This window comes from Pleurodeles waltl, chromosome 7 (genome assembly GCF_031143425.1).
Source record: "Pleurodeles waltl isolate 20211129_DDA chromosome 7, aPleWal1.hap1.20221129, whole genome shotgun sequence".
Classification (NCBI taxonomy): domain Eukaryota; kingdom Metazoa; phylum Chordata; class Amphibia; order Caudata; family Salamandridae; genus Pleurodeles; species Pleurodeles waltl.
This window is the reverse complement of record NC_090446.1, coordinates 288,863,362-288,884,833: the sequence shown is the minus strand read 5'-3', so window position 1 is coordinate 288,884,833 and position 21,472 is coordinate 288,863,362. Positions and strand designations below refer to the sequence as shown.

The 21,472-nt window shown below is 42.2% G+C and overlaps 1 protein-coding gene across 1 annotated transcript in view; it reads left to right on the top strand.

The window, feature by feature from the left end:
- The window catches only part of LOC138246872 (protein-glutamine gamma-glutamyltransferase E-like), a 206,287-nt gene extending 185,044 nt beyond the window's left edge, over positions 1–21,243 (top strand). The window contains exons 3-4 of the mRNA XM_069201623.1: positions 15,666–15,799; positions 18,844–21,243. Of these exons, the coding sequence (XP_069057724.1) occupies positions 15,666–15,799; positions 18,844–18,997 (288 nt within the window). The 3' untranslated portion in view covers positions 18,998–21,243. The remainder of the gene's footprint in view (positions 1–15,665; positions 15,800–18,843) is intronic.
- Positions 21,244–21,472: the final 229 nt, after the last annotated feature.

Sequence of the window (21,472 nt, the reverse complement as noted above, 5' to 3'; positions counted from 1 at the left end):
GGAGTCTGATCAAATAATTGTAGGTATCCGCATTGTTTTTTTTAACTTGCGACCATGCCAAATGTGACTTGCAGCCTACAGCACTGCAGGAGTGTGACTCAGATGCCTTGTTTACAGGTCTGGGGTAGTAGGATTAGGAGCCTAACAAAAACAAAAGCAGCAAGACACTTTTTCCGGCACGAGCTTCGATTATGTTTGTGTAAGGCCTAGAGGCGCAAGCAAGTAGTAACTGGATGATGTTAAAAACCTTAGATTTGTGTAAGGTTAATAAAGCATTTATTTAGATGGCAAGGTAGAAACTGGGTTGCTTTGGTCCTCCAAACAAATATCTGTCTTTGCACCAGTTTGTGTCCAAAAAGTGTTCAGGCTGTATTCAAGAAGGACGTACGGATACAGCAAGGAGACAAATTAATTCTACAGCATTGTGTTTGCCCTGCTTCAGCTGTCACCCCATTTCACATGCACATTGTAGCTCCTTCATTATTTTTGTCTGTAACTTACAACTATTTCTTTGCAGAATACAGTGGCTTTGTACGGCACACTCAGGCTGGGTTGTGCAGTCACTGTTGTTCTGGAGAAGAGCATCACCTGACATTGGTGCCGGAAACCCTTATTTGTTCCATAGCATCACCACTGCTATGGTACGCAATTTTACACACCTCTCCTGAGCCAGTGTTGATCTTCCTTGTTCACTTTGTTTTCATGATGTGGTAGTTTCTTCTTTCTGCTGCAGCACTATTGAAGGGCTACCTATTTCGTTCTTGAGCTTGGCAAAGATTAAGGGACATATGTACCAACACATTTTCCCATAGACATAGAATGGGTAAAACCCTTTGATACATCTGTCCCTAAAAGTGTGACCCTTGCACAAACGTTTAGCAGAGATCAGCTTAGAAACATTAAAAGATTTTTCAGCAGGCTTCATTAATGATTCCATTACAAAAAAGACGATCTACAATGGTAAATGCTACATGACTCCACTCTTCTAAAGTTAAATAAGCGACCATCAAAAACTGTGAAGACAACCGATTCCTGTTTTTTGTTTATGTTTCACTTACACAAGTACAAATCAAATCCAGTGATTTGTGCTGGTGTGCATCCTGTGATGAGTACGGTTTTGTGCCAAAAATGATCCGAGACATTACTCCTGGTATTCTTTGCAGCACACATGCATTCTATAATTGTGCTTTGCACTTGCCTTATGGTCTAGAGGCCGGTGTCTAGGGAAGTTAAAAAGTAAACGGTAGATAGCGTAACCACCTCTATTGAAGACTGACGAAAACACTCTTTGTCCAAATATTTAAGTACTGGAGTTAGATAAATACATTATCCTGTCCTCCAACTGTTTGGCGTATTTCCATGCTTTCAAGTCTTTTTTTTTCAGGGGTTGTATCGAAATTGGTTACTCACTGGTGGCACACACACAAGGATGTCCTTCAACACGATCCTAAATCAACAGCATGAGAAAGTGTTTATAAAGGCGATTTTTTAAAAATGTAACAAGGACGTTTTTGCCCTTTAGAACTTCAGAATGCTACATGTAGGGTCACTCAGGAAAGCAATTTATTTCCAAAATTCTGCAGGCAGGAGAACTGGTTTGGCTTCCTTTTCAGGTACCTCTTGTTTGCAGTTTTATAGATACAATCTTTGTGTGGTGTGATGCTTCTCGCAGCAGGGTATTTTCCATCCTGGAGGACTTACAAGAGCCGCACAAAGAGGTGCAAACTATCTGCACCTGACTGTAGACAGCCACAAAGATAGCAAGCAGGAAGATGACAAAAGGTTGGTTTTTACCCAAAAGACCCTCCTCACTCTGCTCGAAAGAACATACTGCACAGTCCTTCACCCCGTCATTCACCAACTGGCAGTGCCACAGGAAGGTTTCTTAGAGGAACCTTTTCTCTTTTGTTCTCACATCAGTTTCTAGGTCTCCTCCCTTCTGCATCCTGACACACTTTCACTGTCTGGGAAAATAGCCTGCCCCCTCAAATTGGCACAGGAACAGGCCTGGGACGTTCATAATGGAACCCGCTGGCCTCCACCACTCTGCTTCGCTCATACATACAATGCATATACTACAAATAGCCATATACACAAACATGCAAAACATATACTTGGATGGGATTAGGTGACAGGGTATAAATCTGACTGCCGTCAGAGAGACTGTCAGCCAGCAACAAATAACTCATTTTTAGTGAGCGAGTGGAAAAGCCTTTAATTTAAATACTAGTGAGGGAAGGTCTTTAAATGAGATCTTTTCTTTTTCTGTACCAACTCCCCTTGTGTGCAGCATACATACCCTGTACCAAGGTTGGGATACACTAGACCAGTGGTTCCCAACCTTTTGACTTCTGTGCACCCCCACTTTATCATTACTGGAACCTGGGACCCCCACTAACTCATTATCGGAATCCAGGGTCCCACCACTGAATCATTACTGGAAGCCAAGGACCCCGGCCTAAACATTATCAATGATTTGAAACGCAAAACAATACACAAAAAATACAGAAACAAGCATTCATCAAATATACACAAATAACACTTTATATTTAATTTGCAAACAAATATAAATTAAAAAATAATTTTTATGGGAAGGTTGAAGCTTTTCTAAATTATTCTGACACCACACACCTTTCATACCATATTCTGTTTGATGCACCCTGACTGCTCCCACAAACCAAACTGAAGATACTAATTTAATTTTTAGCCCCCAATTTCATATTCCTTGACATTTACAGTATGTCTTAAAATTTTCAGTTATACATTTAGCCACTTTATTTATATACACTTTATGAATCTGTTAATATTATTTAATTGTCTAAGCAGTCGACCCCCTGAAGAGGCTTTGCAAACCTCTGGTGTCCCCGGACCACATGTTGGGAACCACTGCACTACACTATTCTTATAAGAGCAGTCCTAGGCTTGGCAGACAACAGGCTAGGGCTCCTAATGTTTAAATGATGTGTACACTTGGAATCACAAGTTTACACTGTCTGCCCGGATATGGAGCACTATTTTTAATGTTTCTTTCTGTAGTTTACATTCTATTCTCTGATTGTGCACTATCTCAGCAAGCCTTCTCCCACTATACTCCTAAAACCCTGCACGAAAAATTAACATTGGCACACTTTCTTTCTTCTGAGTGGTCCTCTTCTTACCTTCCATCTTCTGCATACCTTCTTTTTCTTAATATACCCTGCTCTTAGTCTCATGCCTGTCTCAATACTTCTTGTTGTAATTGCGCAATTGGCTGATACTACATTTCATAGATTAGAACCTCTCTTTAAAACTGTATCACTATAATCTAACATTTACCTAATCTCCCAAGCCTATCTATATCGCCAACCATTCACCTGAAACCAAATAGCCCCAATAATGATCACATCTAACTGGTACTAATATAACAAATTACCTGGAGTAAATGCACGCAATCTTTTCTTGAGAGCAAGTGACTAATCACAATAATCAACAATACCACCAAATTAACCACTATGATTGGGTTCCAGAGAAGCGAGATACTCACCATAATGTGCTTCAGTGCCTCATCAGGGATAGTAAGTGCTAGATAAATCCTATTACAATGACAATGTCAAAAATGACAAAGTTTGAAAAGTCAGTTTCTGAAATTTGACAGGCTTCTGTCAACACAAACATGTGGGCCACTATTCTACAGTTCTGCGCTACATTCAGATTACACTGTGTACCATCATTCTTGTTCCCCCAATCCTGATCTGAAGTGGCCCAATATTGCTGTATTGAGGTTCACATACAAATCTGCCAATGCACCACCTGCTGTTCTGCGCTGCCCCCTCCTGTCCCAAACTCTTACTTCTGTTTGAGGACGTGGGGAAGCCAATTAAATCTATTATTAGCTGCCATCTTTATTTGAGAGGTCTGTTTCACCTATCTCACTCCGTGCTTTCCTTTACTCTGTTGACTCTTAATGTTTTCCTTCTCTCCCACTTTTTTCTTTCCAACTCTTAAAATCTACACGTTAACAGTTTTGATCTTTTTTTCAACTGTTTATTTCTACTCCTCTCCCTTTTTTAATTTCCCTCTTTCTCTTGCTACCTCCTCTTTCAAACTTGCAAAAACTTGATTATTTCTTTCCTTGTTTCGTTCTTCTCTTTTTTCTTCATCTGGTGTTCATTCTTTCACAATTTTTTGTCTCCCCTTCGTTCTTTCCTTGTCTTTTTTATTTTCTCTTTCCTTTGACTCGGTATGCATCCTTTCACTTTTTTTTAGATCTTTCTTACTTCCCCTCTGTACTGCCATTTGATAAAGTTTGTTTTGACCAATGACTTTGTGTTTCACCACTGCGCATATTAGTTGCTCAATGTTCACATTGTATGTTTTGTTCAGTTTAGCCGCCTATGGGCTTTGACATTGCATTAGCCATTACTTTCTGTATTCAGTTTAGCCGCCTATGGGCTTTGACATTGCATTAGTCATTACATTCTGTATTCTGCCTATTGGCTTTGACATGCTGTATCCAGTCTAGCCGCCTATTGGCTTTGACATTGCATGCCTATTGACTTTGACATGATGTATTCAGTTTAGCTGCCTATTGACTTTGACATGCTATTAGATATTCTGCCTATTGGCTTTGACATGATATCATATATTACATTTTGTATTCAGCTCCGCTGCCTATTGGCTTTGACATGATATTATATATTACATTTTGTATTCAGTTCCGCTGCCTATTGGCTTTGACATGATATCATATATTACATTTTATATTCAGCTCAGCTGCCTATTGGCTTTGACATGATATTATACATTGCATTTTATATTCAGCTCAGCTGCCTATGGGCTTTGACATGATATTATACATTGCATTTTGTATTCAGCTCAGCTGCCTATTGGCTTTGACATGACCTAGACATTGCATTTGATATTTAGGTTAGCTGCCTATTGCCTTTAACATGACATTGCATTTGATATTTAGGTTAGCTGCCTATTGCCTTTAACGTGGAGTTAGACATTGCAGTTGAGAATCCAAGCTGTATTTTTCCAACCTGTGTTTTTGCACAAGAGAACCAAGATGTTTTTCTCACAGTAGACTAGACCTGATAAGAGAGGGTACATGGGTGTTGTTTTTCTTCGCTTGAGCTTGGGAACAGGAGTAGTCTTGGAGACCTGGCCAGTCTCCAAAAGGCTTGCTCAGTTTCCAGGTCTGAGAGGAGGGGGCACACCGTTGTAACAAATGTAACAGGCTGCAGAGAGTCAGATTCAAATCTGCCGGACCTCGTGCTGGAGCTTGCCGCCAGCTGCCAGCAATCCCGTGTGGGTAGATGAATCTCTTTCTCGCGGCTGACAGGGGTCATCAGCTTGCAGACCTTAGAAAGATGAAGCTGTAAATAGTTTTCCACACGGTGAAGTATTTGTTTTGCTTTGCATTCAATATCTTATAAATATAACCTGCTGTGTATATTGCAAACTGATATATTTTGTTTGATTAACGCGGGCTTGAAAGCTACTAATTCGTCAACATAAAAATTGTGGTTGGGGAAGAATTAACAACAATAAAAGTCTTCTTTGAACTCAGAAGTGCATTTCTGGTGTGTTATGTTAGTGCTTTAAAACTAGCTAAGAGGAAAGCACTACAATTGGTACCAGGAGTGGGGTCGATTAAGGGGTCGATCATTAAGAGTTGATTAAGGGGTATTGACGAATTAGTAGATTTCTAAGTGCACACTTTAAAAGTGTAATTGTTTCTGTTGTTTGGAGAATTACAGAATTTTTTTTTTTGTTTGGAGAATCACAGTAGCACGGCAGACCATGTCAGGGAATGCATGTGTTGTTAAACTGCCCGATGGTGCTAAGAAAAACTGTGAGTTGTTTTCTGTTTGGAGAATCACAGAAGCACGGCAGACCATGTCTGAGAATGCATGTGTTGTTAAACTGCCCGATGGTGCTAAGAAAAACTGTGAATTGTTTTCTGTTTGGAGAATTACAGAAGCACGGCAGACCATGTTTGAAAATGCATGTGTAGCTAAACTGCCTGATACTGCTTTGAGAAATAATTTCTGTTGTATATATGTAGAAAACGTGTCTTTTGGAAGTAATGATGACAGAAAGGTCTGGATACCTTTATCTGCTTACAGAGAAATGCAGGAGAAATGTAGGCAGTTGGAACATGAAAATAGGAATTTACGTGAGCAAATTAGCCAGACTGAAAGTTATAAAAATGCTGTTGTAGAAGAATCTTTCTTGTCCCATTCCAGTAATGAGGGGGTTAAGACAGCTCCGAGCTGCACTGAGCTTTCGTGTGAGCCAGGGTTTTTGGCAGTGAAAGCGCATTCCTTAACTGATAAGATGGACGAGAGAGACCAGAATGTGATTTACGAGTTACCGTTGCAAAATGCACAAGTAAAACGAAGGATTTTAGAGCAAGACACCCCGAGTTTCATTAGCTTGTTTGATTTTTGGAAAAAGAATAGCCCTCATTTGAGAGAAATCCTAACACTTTTGTATATGGTCACTGTGAAAAATTATATGCAGTTGCGCGCTTGTGATTTGGCAAATGAAATAATGCAGACTTTAGGTTTCTGCGCAGTGCAAGAAGGAAATACTTATGTACATGTAACTCAAGAACAAGGAAAGAAAATAGTGCCCCTAGCTAGAATCATACACTGGATCTGGTACTTGCAAGACAGGGCTAGAGTACCACAGATAAAAGAATTACCGGTCAAATTGTGTGCACCATTTGAATTCGTGTCCACTGAAGATAAAAAGCATGTTTGTTTTACTAATGATTCATTGACTGAAATGTTGTTTTCTGGCACAGTAGAAGGAACAGCGTTGTATAATGTGTGTCAGATTTTAAAGCAAGAGCTACGTGAGATGTGTCATTTTTATGCTGATTTTTGGTTCATTGCTAAGCAAGAGCTACGTGAGATGTGTCATTTTTACGTCACATGGCTTGTACCTAACTGGTTCAATTACCTTGCAGATGTTAATGAGAAAAATTCAGAGAGAGAAGTGTTCACCCAGAATTCTGCCTTAGTGGGGATGGCTAAGTGGGTGCCCCAGAAATGTGAACAGCAGAGAGAAAAAGCCACTTACCGGTGGGCAGAGATGAGAGAGATGCACATTCCCCTAGATTTGATAAAAACTGTGCAGCACGCACAAAGCAATCTGTCATGCAAGCAGTCACAGAGCAGTTGGGGAGAGGAAAGTTACCAGGACAGAAATGGCAAATTGATCAGGTTTTAGGGAGAGTGATTGCTGCAAATTACCAAGGAGAAATCGAAATTATGCTGATACCTAGAAAAAAATCTGATTCATTCATACAAATTGGAGACAGAATGGCCCAAATTGGCAAAAATGCAGTGAATGGAGGTTTGGTAAAGAAGGAGTCTGCCCCAGCCCTTCTGACAGTGCAAGAAAAGGGAAGCTGTGGTGCAGCAGATAAAAACATCTGTGCTGATGTGTGGGCTGAAGCCCCAAGTGATCCTCCAGAACCTGCAGAAGATATAACAGAGGGCCTCAAAAACGTCCTGCTGATTATTAAACAGGGAAAGAAAGAGGAAGGGTGCAGTTTAAATGAAAAATGTTATTTGCAAGAAAAGTCATACTTGTTTCTTTTGCAGATCCTACCACGTTTCGCCACTGTCCCTGAGTGTGCTGTATGGTCCCCTTTCCAGTGTGTGCGTGTGGGGTCGGGAAGGGACCGAACCCCCAACCTGAACCTGGCTGAGTAAAGTGCCAGCACCATGGATCCATTTTGCGCAAACTGCGCCTTCAGTTCAAGTTCAACTTGTTTGATGGCATTCTTCCACTGGAACTAAGCTGGGTTTTTTTTTTTTTTCCCTTCTCGTATGGAACTCTGACTTTTGCTTATCTTCCAGCATACCTTTCAGGTGGACCGTGCACCTTTACATGAGTAGAACTCATGCTACATCAAATTGCTAACACTGTTGAATTAGAGACTCATTCAGAGTACAAATTGCCCAGTCTTTTCTGTGAGACGTATCTGATGTGAAAAGTTATGAGATCAATGTGTTCATCCACTTCTATTGCTTTACAGGGATTGCTTTGATCATTCAAATCTGACTTGCTGATAATGTTTTTTTTGTGCTGATGTTTTTTGTTTTTTGTTTTTGTTTGAAACAAGAGATATGTGAAACAAAAATTCATTGGTCAAAGGGCGGAATGTACTGCCATTTGATAAAGTTTGTTTTGACCAATGACTTTGTGTTTCACCTCTGCGCATATTAGTTGCTCAATGTTCACATTGTATGTTTTGTTCAGTTTAGCCGCCTATGGGCTTTGACATTGCATTAGCCATTACTTTCTGTATTCAGTTTAGCCGCCTATGGGCTTTGACATTGCATTAGTCATTACATTCTGTATTCTGCCTATTGGCTTTGACATGCTGTATCCAGTCTAGCCGCCTATTGGCTTTGACATTGCATGCCTATTGACTTTGACATGATGTATTCAGTTTAGCTCCCTATTGACTTTGACATGCTATTAGATATTCTGCCTATTGGCTTTGACATGATATCTTATATAACATTTTGTATTCAGCTCCGCTGCCTATTGGCTTTGACATGATATCATATATTACATTTTGTATTCAGTTCCGCTGCCTATTGGCTTTGACATGATATCATATATTACATTTTATATTCAGCTCAGCTGCCTATTGGCTTTCACATGATATTATACATTGCATTTTATATTCAGCTTAGCTGCCTATGGGCTTTGACATGATATTATACATTGCATTTTGTATTGAGCTCAGCTGCCTATTGGCTTTGACATGACACTAGACATTGCATTTGATATTTAGGTTAGCTGCCTATTGCCTTTAACATGACATTGCATTTGATATTTAGGTTAGCTGCCTATTGCCTTTAACGTGGAGTTAGACATTGCAGTTGAGAATCCAAGCTGTATTTTTCCAAGCTGTGTTTTTGCACAAGAGAACCAAGATGTTTTTCTCACAGTAGACTAGACCTGATAAGAGAGGGTACATGGGTGTTGTTTTTCTTCGCTTGAGCTTGGAAACAGGAGTAGTCTTGGAGACCTGGCCAGTCTCCAAAAGGCTTGCTCAGTTTCCAGGTCTGAGAGGAGGGGGCACACCGTTGTAACAAATGTAACAGGCTGCAGAGAGTCAGATTCAAATCTGCCGGACCTCGTGCTGGAGCTTGCCGCCAGCTGCCAGCAATCCCGTGTGGGTAGATGAATCTCTTTCTCGCGGCTGACAGGGGTCATCAGCTTGCAGACCTTAGAAAGATGAAGCTGTAAATAGTTTCCCACACGGTGAAGTATTTGTTTTGCTTTGCATTCAATATCTTATAAATATAACCTGCTGTGTATATTGCAAACTGATATATTTTGTTTGATTAACGCGGGCTTGAAAGTTACTAATTCGTCAACATAAAAATTGTGGTTGGGGAAGAATTAACAACAATAAAAGTCTTCTTTGAACTCAGAAGTGCATTTCTGGTGTGTTATGTTAGTGCTTTAAAAAACTAGCTAAGAGGAAAGCACTACACCCTCTCTGGTGTTTTTCTCACCTCTATCTGTCAATTCATGTTTTACTATAAATCCCCCTTTTTCCCTTCTGTATGTGAAAGCCACAAGTTACTTGTCGGGACCGAAAGTGTCAAAGTGGTTTTCCTGTTCTGTGTCTGTGGGAATTGTGTCAGTACATACATGCCTTGGTTCTTTTGCTGCTTGTTTCTCTCACCATCTCTCTTTTTTCTCTAAAGTTCATTTTTCTCTTTCTTTTCACACTTCTTTCATTATTCTTTTCTCTTTCTCATTCGTTCACTAGCTTGCTCCCCTTTTTTCTTTTGTCACACACATTTGAGCTTTTTCTTCTCTTAGTTGTGCTTTCATTTTTTTGTTCTTTCTTTCCCTTCTTTCTTTTATTTCTTTGCAACCCCTTCTCTTTCTTCTTTTGTCTGTTGTATGCCTTTTGCTTAAATTTTTATGCTCCATCTACTTTCTTTCCTGAGGCCTAGTTATCAATAGAGCAACAGGCACCGGGACCCAGAGACCTACGGACCTCACTTGACTCTAATTCCTGCTCTGTTTTCCTACCAAAATTCCAGTTTACCATGTTCCTCTCTTACTCCAGGGCCCTTGACACCTTTACTATGCCACTTGTCCTCTCCATTTTTACTCTCGACTCCCTCTTTCCTTTCACCCACCAATCCATCCCAAATTATATTTTTGTTATCGTGTTTTCAGCATTACACTCGAATGCCAAACGTTTATTTCTGATAAAGGTGTATATGATAATTGTATATGTTTTAAGATAGATGAAGAAGGTAAATGGGAGTGCTTCAATTAAATGCTGGGCCACTGCAATTATATGGCAGAGAAAGATTAAATTATGAGGCAGGGTTGACCAATACATGTGGGGAAAAAAGTTCAGTTATGAATTTACAATGCCAATAGCTCTAACTCAAGATATTGGTAGTACATTCTGTGTCCACCCACTTACAGCATGTTTAGAGGAACTGCTACATTATCATGGGATTGTTTTGTTTCTATTGGGTATACTGTTTCAGTTAATGCTTTAAACTTTTTTGAGGAATCATTGCACACCCCTGTGTGGATACATTTGTCTTTATGATTGCTTTAACTTTTGTGTATGTATCCATTGCCATGAAGGCACTTAGTACCAGATTGGGGGGGTGCTTCTTCTCAAGGTCTCTCCTGATATATTTTCTAAGTACAACATTACATACATAAGCATTGCACATCTTTATGGTGTTGTTTGCCAAAAATACTTACATATGCACTAGTCCACTGCTATTGTGAAGCAACAATTGTAGGAGGCTGGCCTCGTTTGTAGTGGGTCCCCTAGGTACTTACACCTTATAACAGGTCCAGTTATCCCTTATTAGTGAAATGTAGGCAGTGTTCTAGCAGCTTAGGCCATCTAGGGGTAGCTGTAGCAGAGCAGCCAAGGCTGAACTAGGAGACATGCAAAGGTCCTGCAATACCACTATAGTTACACAGTACTTATCCACAATAAAAGACAATTCTCAGTGTTACCAAACATAAAGGTACTTTATTTTTGTGACACAAGGCCAAAAATGCATTAGAGGCAATACTCCTTCTGGAGGTAAGTATAATAAACAATATATACACTAGTATCCAAAATCAGGTGAGTAAACAGTCATAGAATAGTGCAAATAGTAGAAAATACAATAGATTGCAATGGACCTAGGGGCAACACAAACCATGTATTAAAATAGTGGAATGCGAATGTTGAATTCCCCCTTAAACAAGTGTAGTGTGTAGAGGGGCTCTGGGAGTGTAAAAGAACACCAAAGGTAAGTAAAGTACCCCACCCCAGAGCCCAAGAAAGCAGGAGTAAAGTACAGCAGGTTTCCTCAGGACACACTACAAGTCGTGGTGAAGGATTATTCAAGAACCAAGCAAGACTGCAAGCAACAAATGATGGATTCCTGAACCTGAAGACTTGTGGAGAGAGGAGACCAAGTCCAGAAGTCGAAGAAGAGTCCAGGAAGGACAGGAGCCCCTGCAAACCTAGAAGAAGGTGCAAAAGTGGATTCTCCGGTTAGAAGAAAAGTACAGAAATGCACCAAAAAAGATAGCTGTGGTTTCCTGCTTGGTGCAAGAGATGTCCCATGTTGAGTTCTTGGATCCACGCTGTTTGTGTTGTTGGATTCCGCCAGCAAGCCTTTGTTCAAGCAAGTACACTGTTTACTTCAAAGAGGAGCTGCCCGGACCCAGGAGGGACCTGGGGGTCTCAACTCTGACTGAGGAGACAGAGGGGCTCTCAGCACTTCAGAGATCCCTCAGAAGACCAGGCAGCAACCACCGGAGTCCCAGAACACGGGACAGAGGAGATGCAAAATGCAGTCATTGCAGCACTACTCTGGAGGATCCCACACCGCAGGAGAACAACTCAGAGAGCTGTGCATCGCAGGATGGAGTGCTGGGGACCTGGGCTACGCTGTGCGCAATGAACTCTTGGAAAAAGTGCACAGAAGCCCAAGGAGCTGCAGAAGACGTGGTGCACAGGGGTACTGTCGCAGTATGGGGAGGCAAGCTCTTACCGCCACCAAATTTATACAGCTGGACCTTTGGACAGTCTGGGTCACTTTGGTCCAACACCTGTGTTCCAGGGATCATGCTCGTCGTCAGGAGAGGAGTCCTATAGTACCGGTTGTCATTGCAGAGAGGTGCATGCTGAAGCAGGGAAGTGACTCATTCACTCCACAGGAGATTCCGTTGGTTCTTCTGGTGCAGGGTGAAGACAGGGAGTCCTCAGAGCACGCACACCTTGGATACTGTTGCAAATGCTGGCTGGTGCTGAAGTTGAGTCACAGGAATCGGCCTGGAAACTTTGCTGTGGTTACATCGGTTCCTGGAGCAGTGTGCGGTTGATCCCATGGTCAGAAGCTGAAGCAGAGGATGCGAGGAGTCCTGGAGGAATCTTCCAAACCGAACCTCAGGAAACACCCAGAGGAGAGACCCTAAATAGCCCTGAGAGGGTGATTGGCTACCTACCCAGGTGTGAATCTATCAGGAGGGGCCTCTGACGTCACCTGCTGGCACAGGCCACTCAGAGGTCTCCAGAGGGTCCCAACACCTTGGAATCCAAGATGGCTAACACCAGGGATACTCTGGAGGAGCTCTGGGCACCAAACCTGGGGTGGAGATGGACAGGGGAGTGGTCACTCCCCTTTCCTTTGTCCAGTTTCGTGCCAGAGCAAAGGGACTTGGGGTCCCTGAACCAGTGTAGACTGGATTATGCAAGGAGGGCACCGTTTGTGCCCTTCAAAGCATTTCCAGGGGCTCTGGGAGGATACCCCTCCCAAGCCTGTAACACCTATTTCCAATGGGAGAGGGTGAAACACCCCTCTCCTAAAAGAAATGCATTGTTCTGCCTTCCTGGGATTGAGCTGCTCAATCATCAGGAGGGCAGAAACCTGTCTGTGAGGTGGCAGCAGCTGGGGCTGCAGTGGAAACCTCAGAGAGCTGGTTTGGCAGAACTGGGGGTCAATGGTGGAGCCTCCAGAGTGCATGGGATTGTCCCCCAATACCAAATGTGGATTGGGGGGTCAATTCCATGATCTTAGACACCTCACATGACCATGTGTATTGACATATATGTAGTGCACGCTCATAATGGTGTCCCCGCACTCACGTAGTCCGGGGAATTGACCCTGGACAACGTGGCGGCACCTTTGCTAGTGCAAGGGTGCCCTCACACACAGTACCTTTGTACCTAGCCTTCAGTAAATGAAGGTTAGACACATATGTGATTTATAAGTTACTTAGTGCAGTGAAAAATGGCTGTGAAATAGTGTATGCACTATTTCACTCAGGCTGCAGTGGCAGTCCTAACAAAAGGTTTTTATGAGCTCTTTATGGGTGGCAAAAGAAATGCTGCAGCCCATAAGGATCTCCTGGAACCCCAATGCCCTGGATAAGTACCATATACTAGGGACTTATAAGGGGGGTCCAGTTTGCAAATCAGAACTGGAATATGGAGTCACTAAACTATAGTGACAAATTTGGTAAGTAGAGAGCATAAGCACTGGAGTTCTGGTTAGCAGAACTTCAGTGACACAGTTAAGCACTACTGACAACACACACATAGGCCATTAACTATGAGCACTGGGGTCCTGGGTAGCAGGATCCCAGTGAGACATACAAAACACACCGACAAATAGGTTTTACACTATGAGCACTGGGGTCCTGGCTAGCAGGATCCCAGTGAGACAGTAAAAACATACTGAGAAAAACTCACAAACAGGCCAAAAATGGGGATAACCATACTAGAAAGAGGCTACTTTCTCACAACAGTTCCGATAATAACAGGAATGATTGTGACTTCACTTCTGCTCCGATGATGACTGGGTTGATATCCATCTTGGACCTGGCCCAGGTGCAACCGCAGGACTGGTATCACAGAGTTCATGACGGCAGGAAATGTGGAAAGTGTAAAAAATGTGATTTTCACCCTTTCATCCTTCTTAATCTACCAACTCTGGTGTGGCGGTTTACCCACCACAGATGTATTGGCAGGAATGCACATCGTGATTGGCACAGTGGTAAATGGGGCTGGCATCCCACCGCCAGCCATTTTATCCTGAGGAGCTGGCCACAAGGATATGCGCCTGTTAACATCTAAACAGGGTGGGTGAACCATCACGGCAGCAAATGAGTTTTCAGATGGAAAAGTGACGGCAAGACCATTACTGCCAAGATGTTTCATATCATGGTTCCATAATTATTTATAGGAAAAACCATGCTAGAAAGGGGAATTAGGTTAACAACCTTCCTTTTCATCAGTGTTGCCACAGTTCAAGGTCTTTTCTAGAACTTCACATTGGCCAAAATGAGGTGATTTGTGATTTTACTTGTTTACAGATACTTTATAGCTTGATATACTCATGTTAATGTGCCACTCAAAGTGTCACACATTTGGCAAGAAAATGTCCCTTATGGACACAGAACCCATGGAAATGTCACACATGGCCAATCTGACAACTTGGCAGCTATGTTCTTGTGCTGTAGATCCATTTTAGTTTTCATGTACAGGAGTTTAGCTTAACTTTGGCTTGCAGGTATGTGCCCTGTTACCTAGATAACCATGCTCTGCTTTTATTATTAGATTTTTTTCATTTTAGCTTTATTTGCAGTTTTGCATTTTAGGAGAAACATTTTTATTTCTTAATCAGTTGCCAATCTGTGAAAGTGTCATTATCAGTATTGTGCGTACTGGATTGTCATCATGTCCCCCTGCTTCACGCTAAATGGGATCAGAATGGGTACATGTTGGGCAGTGTTATGATACTGCCAATCCAAGTTTACACACACAATGTGATGCCTAGGTACATACCGACTCGAGAATGTCTGCACAAACAATAACAAGGGCTTTATAAAAACACCCTGTAAGACCAAGGTCATTAGAGGGGGTTCCACCCTGGAAACACCATCCATACTGTACGTCGTTTTGCAGCAGACCTCAGCCATTGTGTCTCTACATCGCCTGATCAGGTTATTGGAGGCTGACCTTGTTCCAAGGTAACGGGGGTTGGGGTGCCTCTCATCAACATGACTTGTTCAGATTAGATTTAGCAAGCATTGCTCTCTCTTTAGGGTAGAAGTACACTTTAGAGAGGTATTTGGATATTCATATTGTTTACAAAATGTTAGGATAGTTCCTATTTGCATAATTCATTTGCACAGCCCTGCTTTTACTGCTTGCCATTATCCTAATCATTGCAGCACATATAGTTAACCATAGATTTCAATCTTTTCAAGAAATATATTGAAAATCATCCTGCATCTTATTTCTTGAGAGTCTGTGTGTAAGGGACTCATTTCTAATGAGAAAAGAGGGTAAGACTTGTTTCACACTGATTTTCCTGAGATGATCTTAGAGTCCATATGCTAGACTGCCAGAAATCACCTTTACTGTTTGTGTTTTGATGATGTGCTGCAAGAAAGCCGGAAGGGTTGGGCTGACAGCTTCCAACTGTTGTTGGAGTGACTCAGTCACCTGCAATCAGAAGTGCTGTTGCCCCTAGTCCAGCAGTCTTGTAGAAATACAAGGGTCCTTACGCCACTTATATCTTCCTATTTATATTGTGCTTTTGATTTCTTTATATACTTTTATATGTGTTTATTTTTCTGTTGCTGTGCTCTTTCAGGTTGCTGAACACGCCATTGTAGGGAAGAAGTTTCCTGTTGAAGTTTTATTTTTCAATCCCCTCAGTGAGCTCATAAAGGACTGTGTAGTGACTGTGGAAGGTAGTGGACTGTCAAAGAAACCAATTGTGAAAAGGTAAGTGGAAAGACCTCACTTCTCACCATACCTACACACTTCTGCTGCAAATTAACACAGATAATGATCACCCAGTTCTTCAGTCCCACAACAATGTGAGCTGTAGACCGAGTAGCAAATGTAGGAACCCCTTGCACCGCCATTACCTCACTTATTCTGATGCAACACAAGCACAAACCTTTAAACCTTATTATTAAAGCCACGCAAAACCACTTTTCAAGGCTTTGAATAGCGTCATAGATATGAAGTAAGGGAAGGCAGAGCAAATCACTGCGGTGCCTTACCCTGCATTAGGGAGGCTTTCCTTGGGCATTACATTGGGTGTTCCCACGCAACACCCATGAATTTTGACGCATTCCCAGGTTTACAAGACCATGTAATCCTGGGAATGTGTCAAAGCCTTACACCTACCCAGGGGAGGCGCAACAAGGAGAACTATCTTTATTTTTCCTCATTTCTTCCTCATTTTATGTGTGCTAAATTCTGCAGCACACATAGAATGAGGAAAATGCCTCCCAGGATTGCTTTTGTGCAGGGAGTTGTCCCTTCCAGCACAACATCAATCCTGCAGGTTCAGGGGGGCCTGCATTGGTGCTAGGCTGCCGAAATGGCACCAGTGCAGGGGGAAAGGACAGGAATACACTGTATGCCATAGATATGGCATATTTCTGCCCCCAAGTGCCTTAATATTGCTATGAAAAGGCTGGTTACGCTAGGTGACTCAATAGGTTTTGAAGGCATTTCATCTAAGTACCAGGGTGAATGCCATTGAGTGATCTTCTTAGAAATATAGGCCCAGATTTACAAGTCCCTAGTACCACTGGATCATCACTTTTTGTTATGCTCCAATGGAGCTGTGGGGTGCGCCACATTTACAAGGCAGCGCTAAGCCACTTTTTGTGGCTTACTCCCACCTTGTAAATATGCACCTCTCCGACTCAGTTTTCTGCATCAGAGTGTTCCACCACAACAACCATTGCTTTTGACTCTGCCCCAGATTTACAAGAAGGCATAAATCTGTGGCAGCATAAAAAACAAACGCCACCCTAGGGGTGGCATTAGCATGGCACAACGAGAAGGAAGACTTTCATTGCCCCTCATTTTTGCTTTTCAATTTGTGCTGCAATCTGCAGCACACATAGAAAGATCAAAAGGTCATGAACTAATGTTTATGTGCAGGAAGCTGACCCTTCCTGCACATAAACACTCAATCAAAAATGAGGATTTGCGATTTCTCTGTGTGCTGCATTATGCCTATGTGCCATTGTAGATTGTTTATGTGCAGGAAGGGGTGCCTTATAACCAATCAATTCCCTCAACACAGACGCCCTTGCACTATGGTGGGACTGATAAGTCAGACAAGTGTCTCCACAAAGAGATTGAAAATATGGGGTGACAGTGTGGAGCCCCAAGGAACTCTGGGACAGATGTATGAAGAGGGAATAATGCAGGGCCTTGCTATGGTCTTCTAAGTGACTCCCCAGCCCAGTGTCTCAAAGTATATCATGCAGATGGCCTTGTGCAATTTCCAATGGGACCTCAGGGCCCAATTTTCGAGGTCCTAGTGGCACAATGCACCACCAAGGCATTTTGTTTTTTACACTCCAGTGGTGCAGTGTGCGGGCCCATTCTTACAAGGTAACGAAAAACTGCCTTGTGTGGCTTTTCATGGCTTTGTAAATATGGAGAAAAATGTCTCTGTTTCTCCCCGTTGTTTCCTCTTTCTATTTATGTGCTGCATTCTCCAGCACACATAGAAAGAGGAAAACACCTCTTGTACTTGTTTTTGTGTAGGAAGTTGTTCCCACACAAAAACAAACATCCCCACAACGTAGGCACCATTTTACCATGGTACAAGAGTGCTTGCATTAGCGCTTGGTGGCAATTTCTGTGCCAACGCAGGGGGAGAGTACAGAAATACACTGTATCTTGTAGTTACAGTGCATTTACCAGTGGCGCTGGGCAGTGCTGAAAGGCACTTGCTGAGCCGCCCTGCGCCAAGGGCCTTGTAAATGAGGCCCTCAGTATGAAAAGGAACTTGATGAATACACTATTTTGCACTTGTATTTGTATATCAATGCATGTAATAAATCAATGAATAATTTCACTTGAAATTAATGTACTGCTAAGTGCTAAAGGTTTACAAAGAGGACGAGATAAAGGCTGTTAGCTAGTCACCTTGGACTTGCTTATATAACTGACAGAGCAGTGCTAATTTTGACAAACGTACACTCTTATAACATATCTTAAGGGTGTGCTATTTTGGTGTATTTGTTTTGCGGACCTCAGAATGTGTTGGGGCATCAAAAATCTATGTTTGTGTTTTGTTAGTTAGGCCAAAATGTTTGCTGCCTAATGCAGTGTTGACTGTCATAAAACAAATGCAGCAAATATATATATACTTTGAAATGGAGCAACTTAGCTTTCAAAGACACCTTTGATTGGTCAGCGTCCAATCCATCTAGTCCTGTTCTTCAGCGGCAGCTCCTCCGCTATGGCAGAGGAGCGTCACCCCCAGTCAGCAGCAGAAGCTGCAAACCTTTTACAATAATACCATAATAAACCAAGTTTATTATGGTATTGTTGTAAAAGGGGCAGGGCCGTGGGAGATGATGGGGACACTCCCCCTCAGTGCGCATGTATGGTTGGCTGGCAGACTCGGGCCGGCCAAACAAACGTGCGCACAGGGCTCTCTCCAACCCAACAAGGTTTTGCCGGGTTGGAGAGAGCAGGCAGTGAATTACACTCTGCCTCGGAGCGCCCAGTCAGGGTTCTGCAGCTGATCTGAACGGTGCTGAGGGCATGGAGGAGCGGCACAGCGCGGCGTGGCAGGTACGTTTTGTTACTATTTAATTTTTTTATTTTTATACTATCCCCGCCACATGCTGCCATGTGCCGCCCCACCCCGTCCCTTTGAATCACCGCTAGCCATGACTGGTGCCTTGCTCTCTTTAAGCATCAAAAGAATAATTAACAAAAGACGTAATAAACACATACAGAGAATGCTTTATTATCTTCATCATGCAACGCTTCCTCTCTTGCAGAGTTCCATCCATGCAACCTGAGCAGAAAGCGATAATCCATTTTGTAATCACTCCCTACAAGAGCGGGAAACACGAATTGTCAGCCAACCTGACTTGTGACAAGTTTAAAGATGTCAAAGGAATCCAGACCATCGATGTTTTTGTGGCTTCCTAAGAACTGCAGCAAATGGAATCGGTTTAATTTGAAAAAATGTAAACGTATTTACCTGCCCTTCTCAACCAATGGTGAACATGGTATCACCAGGTCATCTTCAGTTTACTCTCTCTATGATGCATAGTTTAAGCAAAGGTAGGTTGCAGTTTGTTCAGGGCAGCATGGATAACGTGCAATATCAGAATATTTGTGGCTTGTTTTAACTTTTTATGTACTTTTTAAGAATGTTATATGCTCAGATTATTTGTATTTCCTTTATAAAATGTAACCAAAGAAGAACTGTAGAGGCGGGTGTTTAGACTGGGACCTGGGCCACGTGCATCCTTAAAAAAACGTTTGTAATGCAAAATGCCTCAAATCTATACTAGGCAGCACCCAACCTACACTTTGCAAATTCATAGAAGCCATCCAAAAAGGACAAGGCCTCTAACATCTATGAATGGAGCAATCAGTCACCCATATAAAATCTAAACGTATCAAGCAAACCAATAGAATGTATAACATGATACAATGGAAAACTCTCTAATAACAACAAAATAATATGATATTTAGAATCACCTACCAAAACCCCATTATTTAAAAAAACTATTTACACAGTAATCAATACACATAAGGCAAAATCCAAACCAGCATACCTATTTTAGCAAACTATTTAAAAAAGTATTTTTATACATTACCTAAAACGATGTACAACTAAAATAGCAAATAAGAATGAGGAATACAGTTGATATGTACATTAATTGGTTATAAAAAAAAGACGTCACTAACCACAGAGCTCAAAATTACAAATAAAATCGAATTGAAAAAAATAAACCCAATGCATAAAATATAATATAACAACTACCAATCACATCAGATACAAATATATAATATAATAAAATATGCCATATCCAAACCATTTCCTTACCAAACAAATAGCTTAGATAAAGCTTACTCTTCTGTAGCTGTAGATCTTCATCTGTGACCTTTCAGTCAAAAATGTAATTCAACAAAAACAGGAAACATAGGCCTTCATTACAACCCTGGCAGACGGCGGTAATTTGGGGAAAGGTACTGCCAACAGGCTGGCGGTACCTTTTCCCAAATTATGACATTGGTGGTTTGCCTCAAGCCAAACTGCCAATGTACCACTCCGTCCGCCAGGGTGGTAACGGCCGCTCGGCTGGAGACTTCGGTCTCCAGCCAGGCGGCCGTCACAATCCCACCCTTGGGATTATGACCCTGCCTACCGCCATGTTTTTTGTGGAAAGCGTACTGCCACGAAAACCATGGCGGTAGGCACTATCAGTGCCAGGGAATTCCTTCCCTGACACTTATAGGGGTCTCCCTTGCACCTCCTCCCTCCCCAGAGCCATCCCCCACCCTCCCCCTCCCTCTCCCGCCCCTGCGCATTTACACACCCACACGTGCACACATACACAATCATACACACATGCATACCCACATCCACCCACGCATGCACACATACATACCCACTCACCGCAACACACACCAACACCCATTGTCACACACACGCATTCACAACATACAACATACACGTACACTCACAATCAGACATTCACGCATGCATTCAACACCCCCCACCCCCCTCTCCTGTCGGAGAACCCGAATTACCTTCTTGCAGGGGGTCATCCAGCAGGAGACAGGACCCGGTGCTGCTGCCAGCAGCAGCATCCACCAGAAACCACCGCCAGGCCATATTGTGGTGTAATCATTTTAGTTATAGCTCCATGCACATTATTTTAACACCCTAGTCCGCTGTGCACTTTAACCTAGCTATATTTTATTCCGTGTTGTTTTATTATTGTTACAATAACCATTTTTATGGTCTTGTTTTATTTTCCGTTTATCTAACTGTTTTTGCCTAGGCCAGCACTCTGTTCTCAAACAAGACATTCTTGATCACTTTGTGCTTCTTCCAAGGCTACAGCACGGTACATTGCCAGTGAACGTGATAGAAGTTTAGTCTCCAACATTCATAGAAAATACACATCCTTATGTAGGGACATTTTCTCAGAATATCAGCTGTGTTGTTATAAAAACACTTCATTGTCCCTCACACGTTAGAGGGGTATTCCAGCCAGGGAACCACAACTGTATGCTGATTGCTGAATGCTTCGCTACAGATGCTAATGCAGACCGCAGGCCTTTTATCAGGTATGAGGGTTGATGTCTTCCCAGGGGAACCTGAAGGGCAGATTTAGAGCTTAACATGCTGTGCTCGATCATAACCTAGGTAGGGATTAGTCCATGATAGCATTGTTTTTATGCTTCACTCTTCTCGTCACAATGGTAATACTGTCATGTTGTGTCGTCCTGGTTATTGCAGCTCATGCTTTGCTATCTAAAATGCAGTTGTTTTATTAAACCCATTATTGAAACATATACTGCCTCTGTATGTCATTTATATATGAGACTGAATTGTAAATGAGAGAACCGGATGAGCCCTGAGTAACCACGACTTCCCTGAGAAGT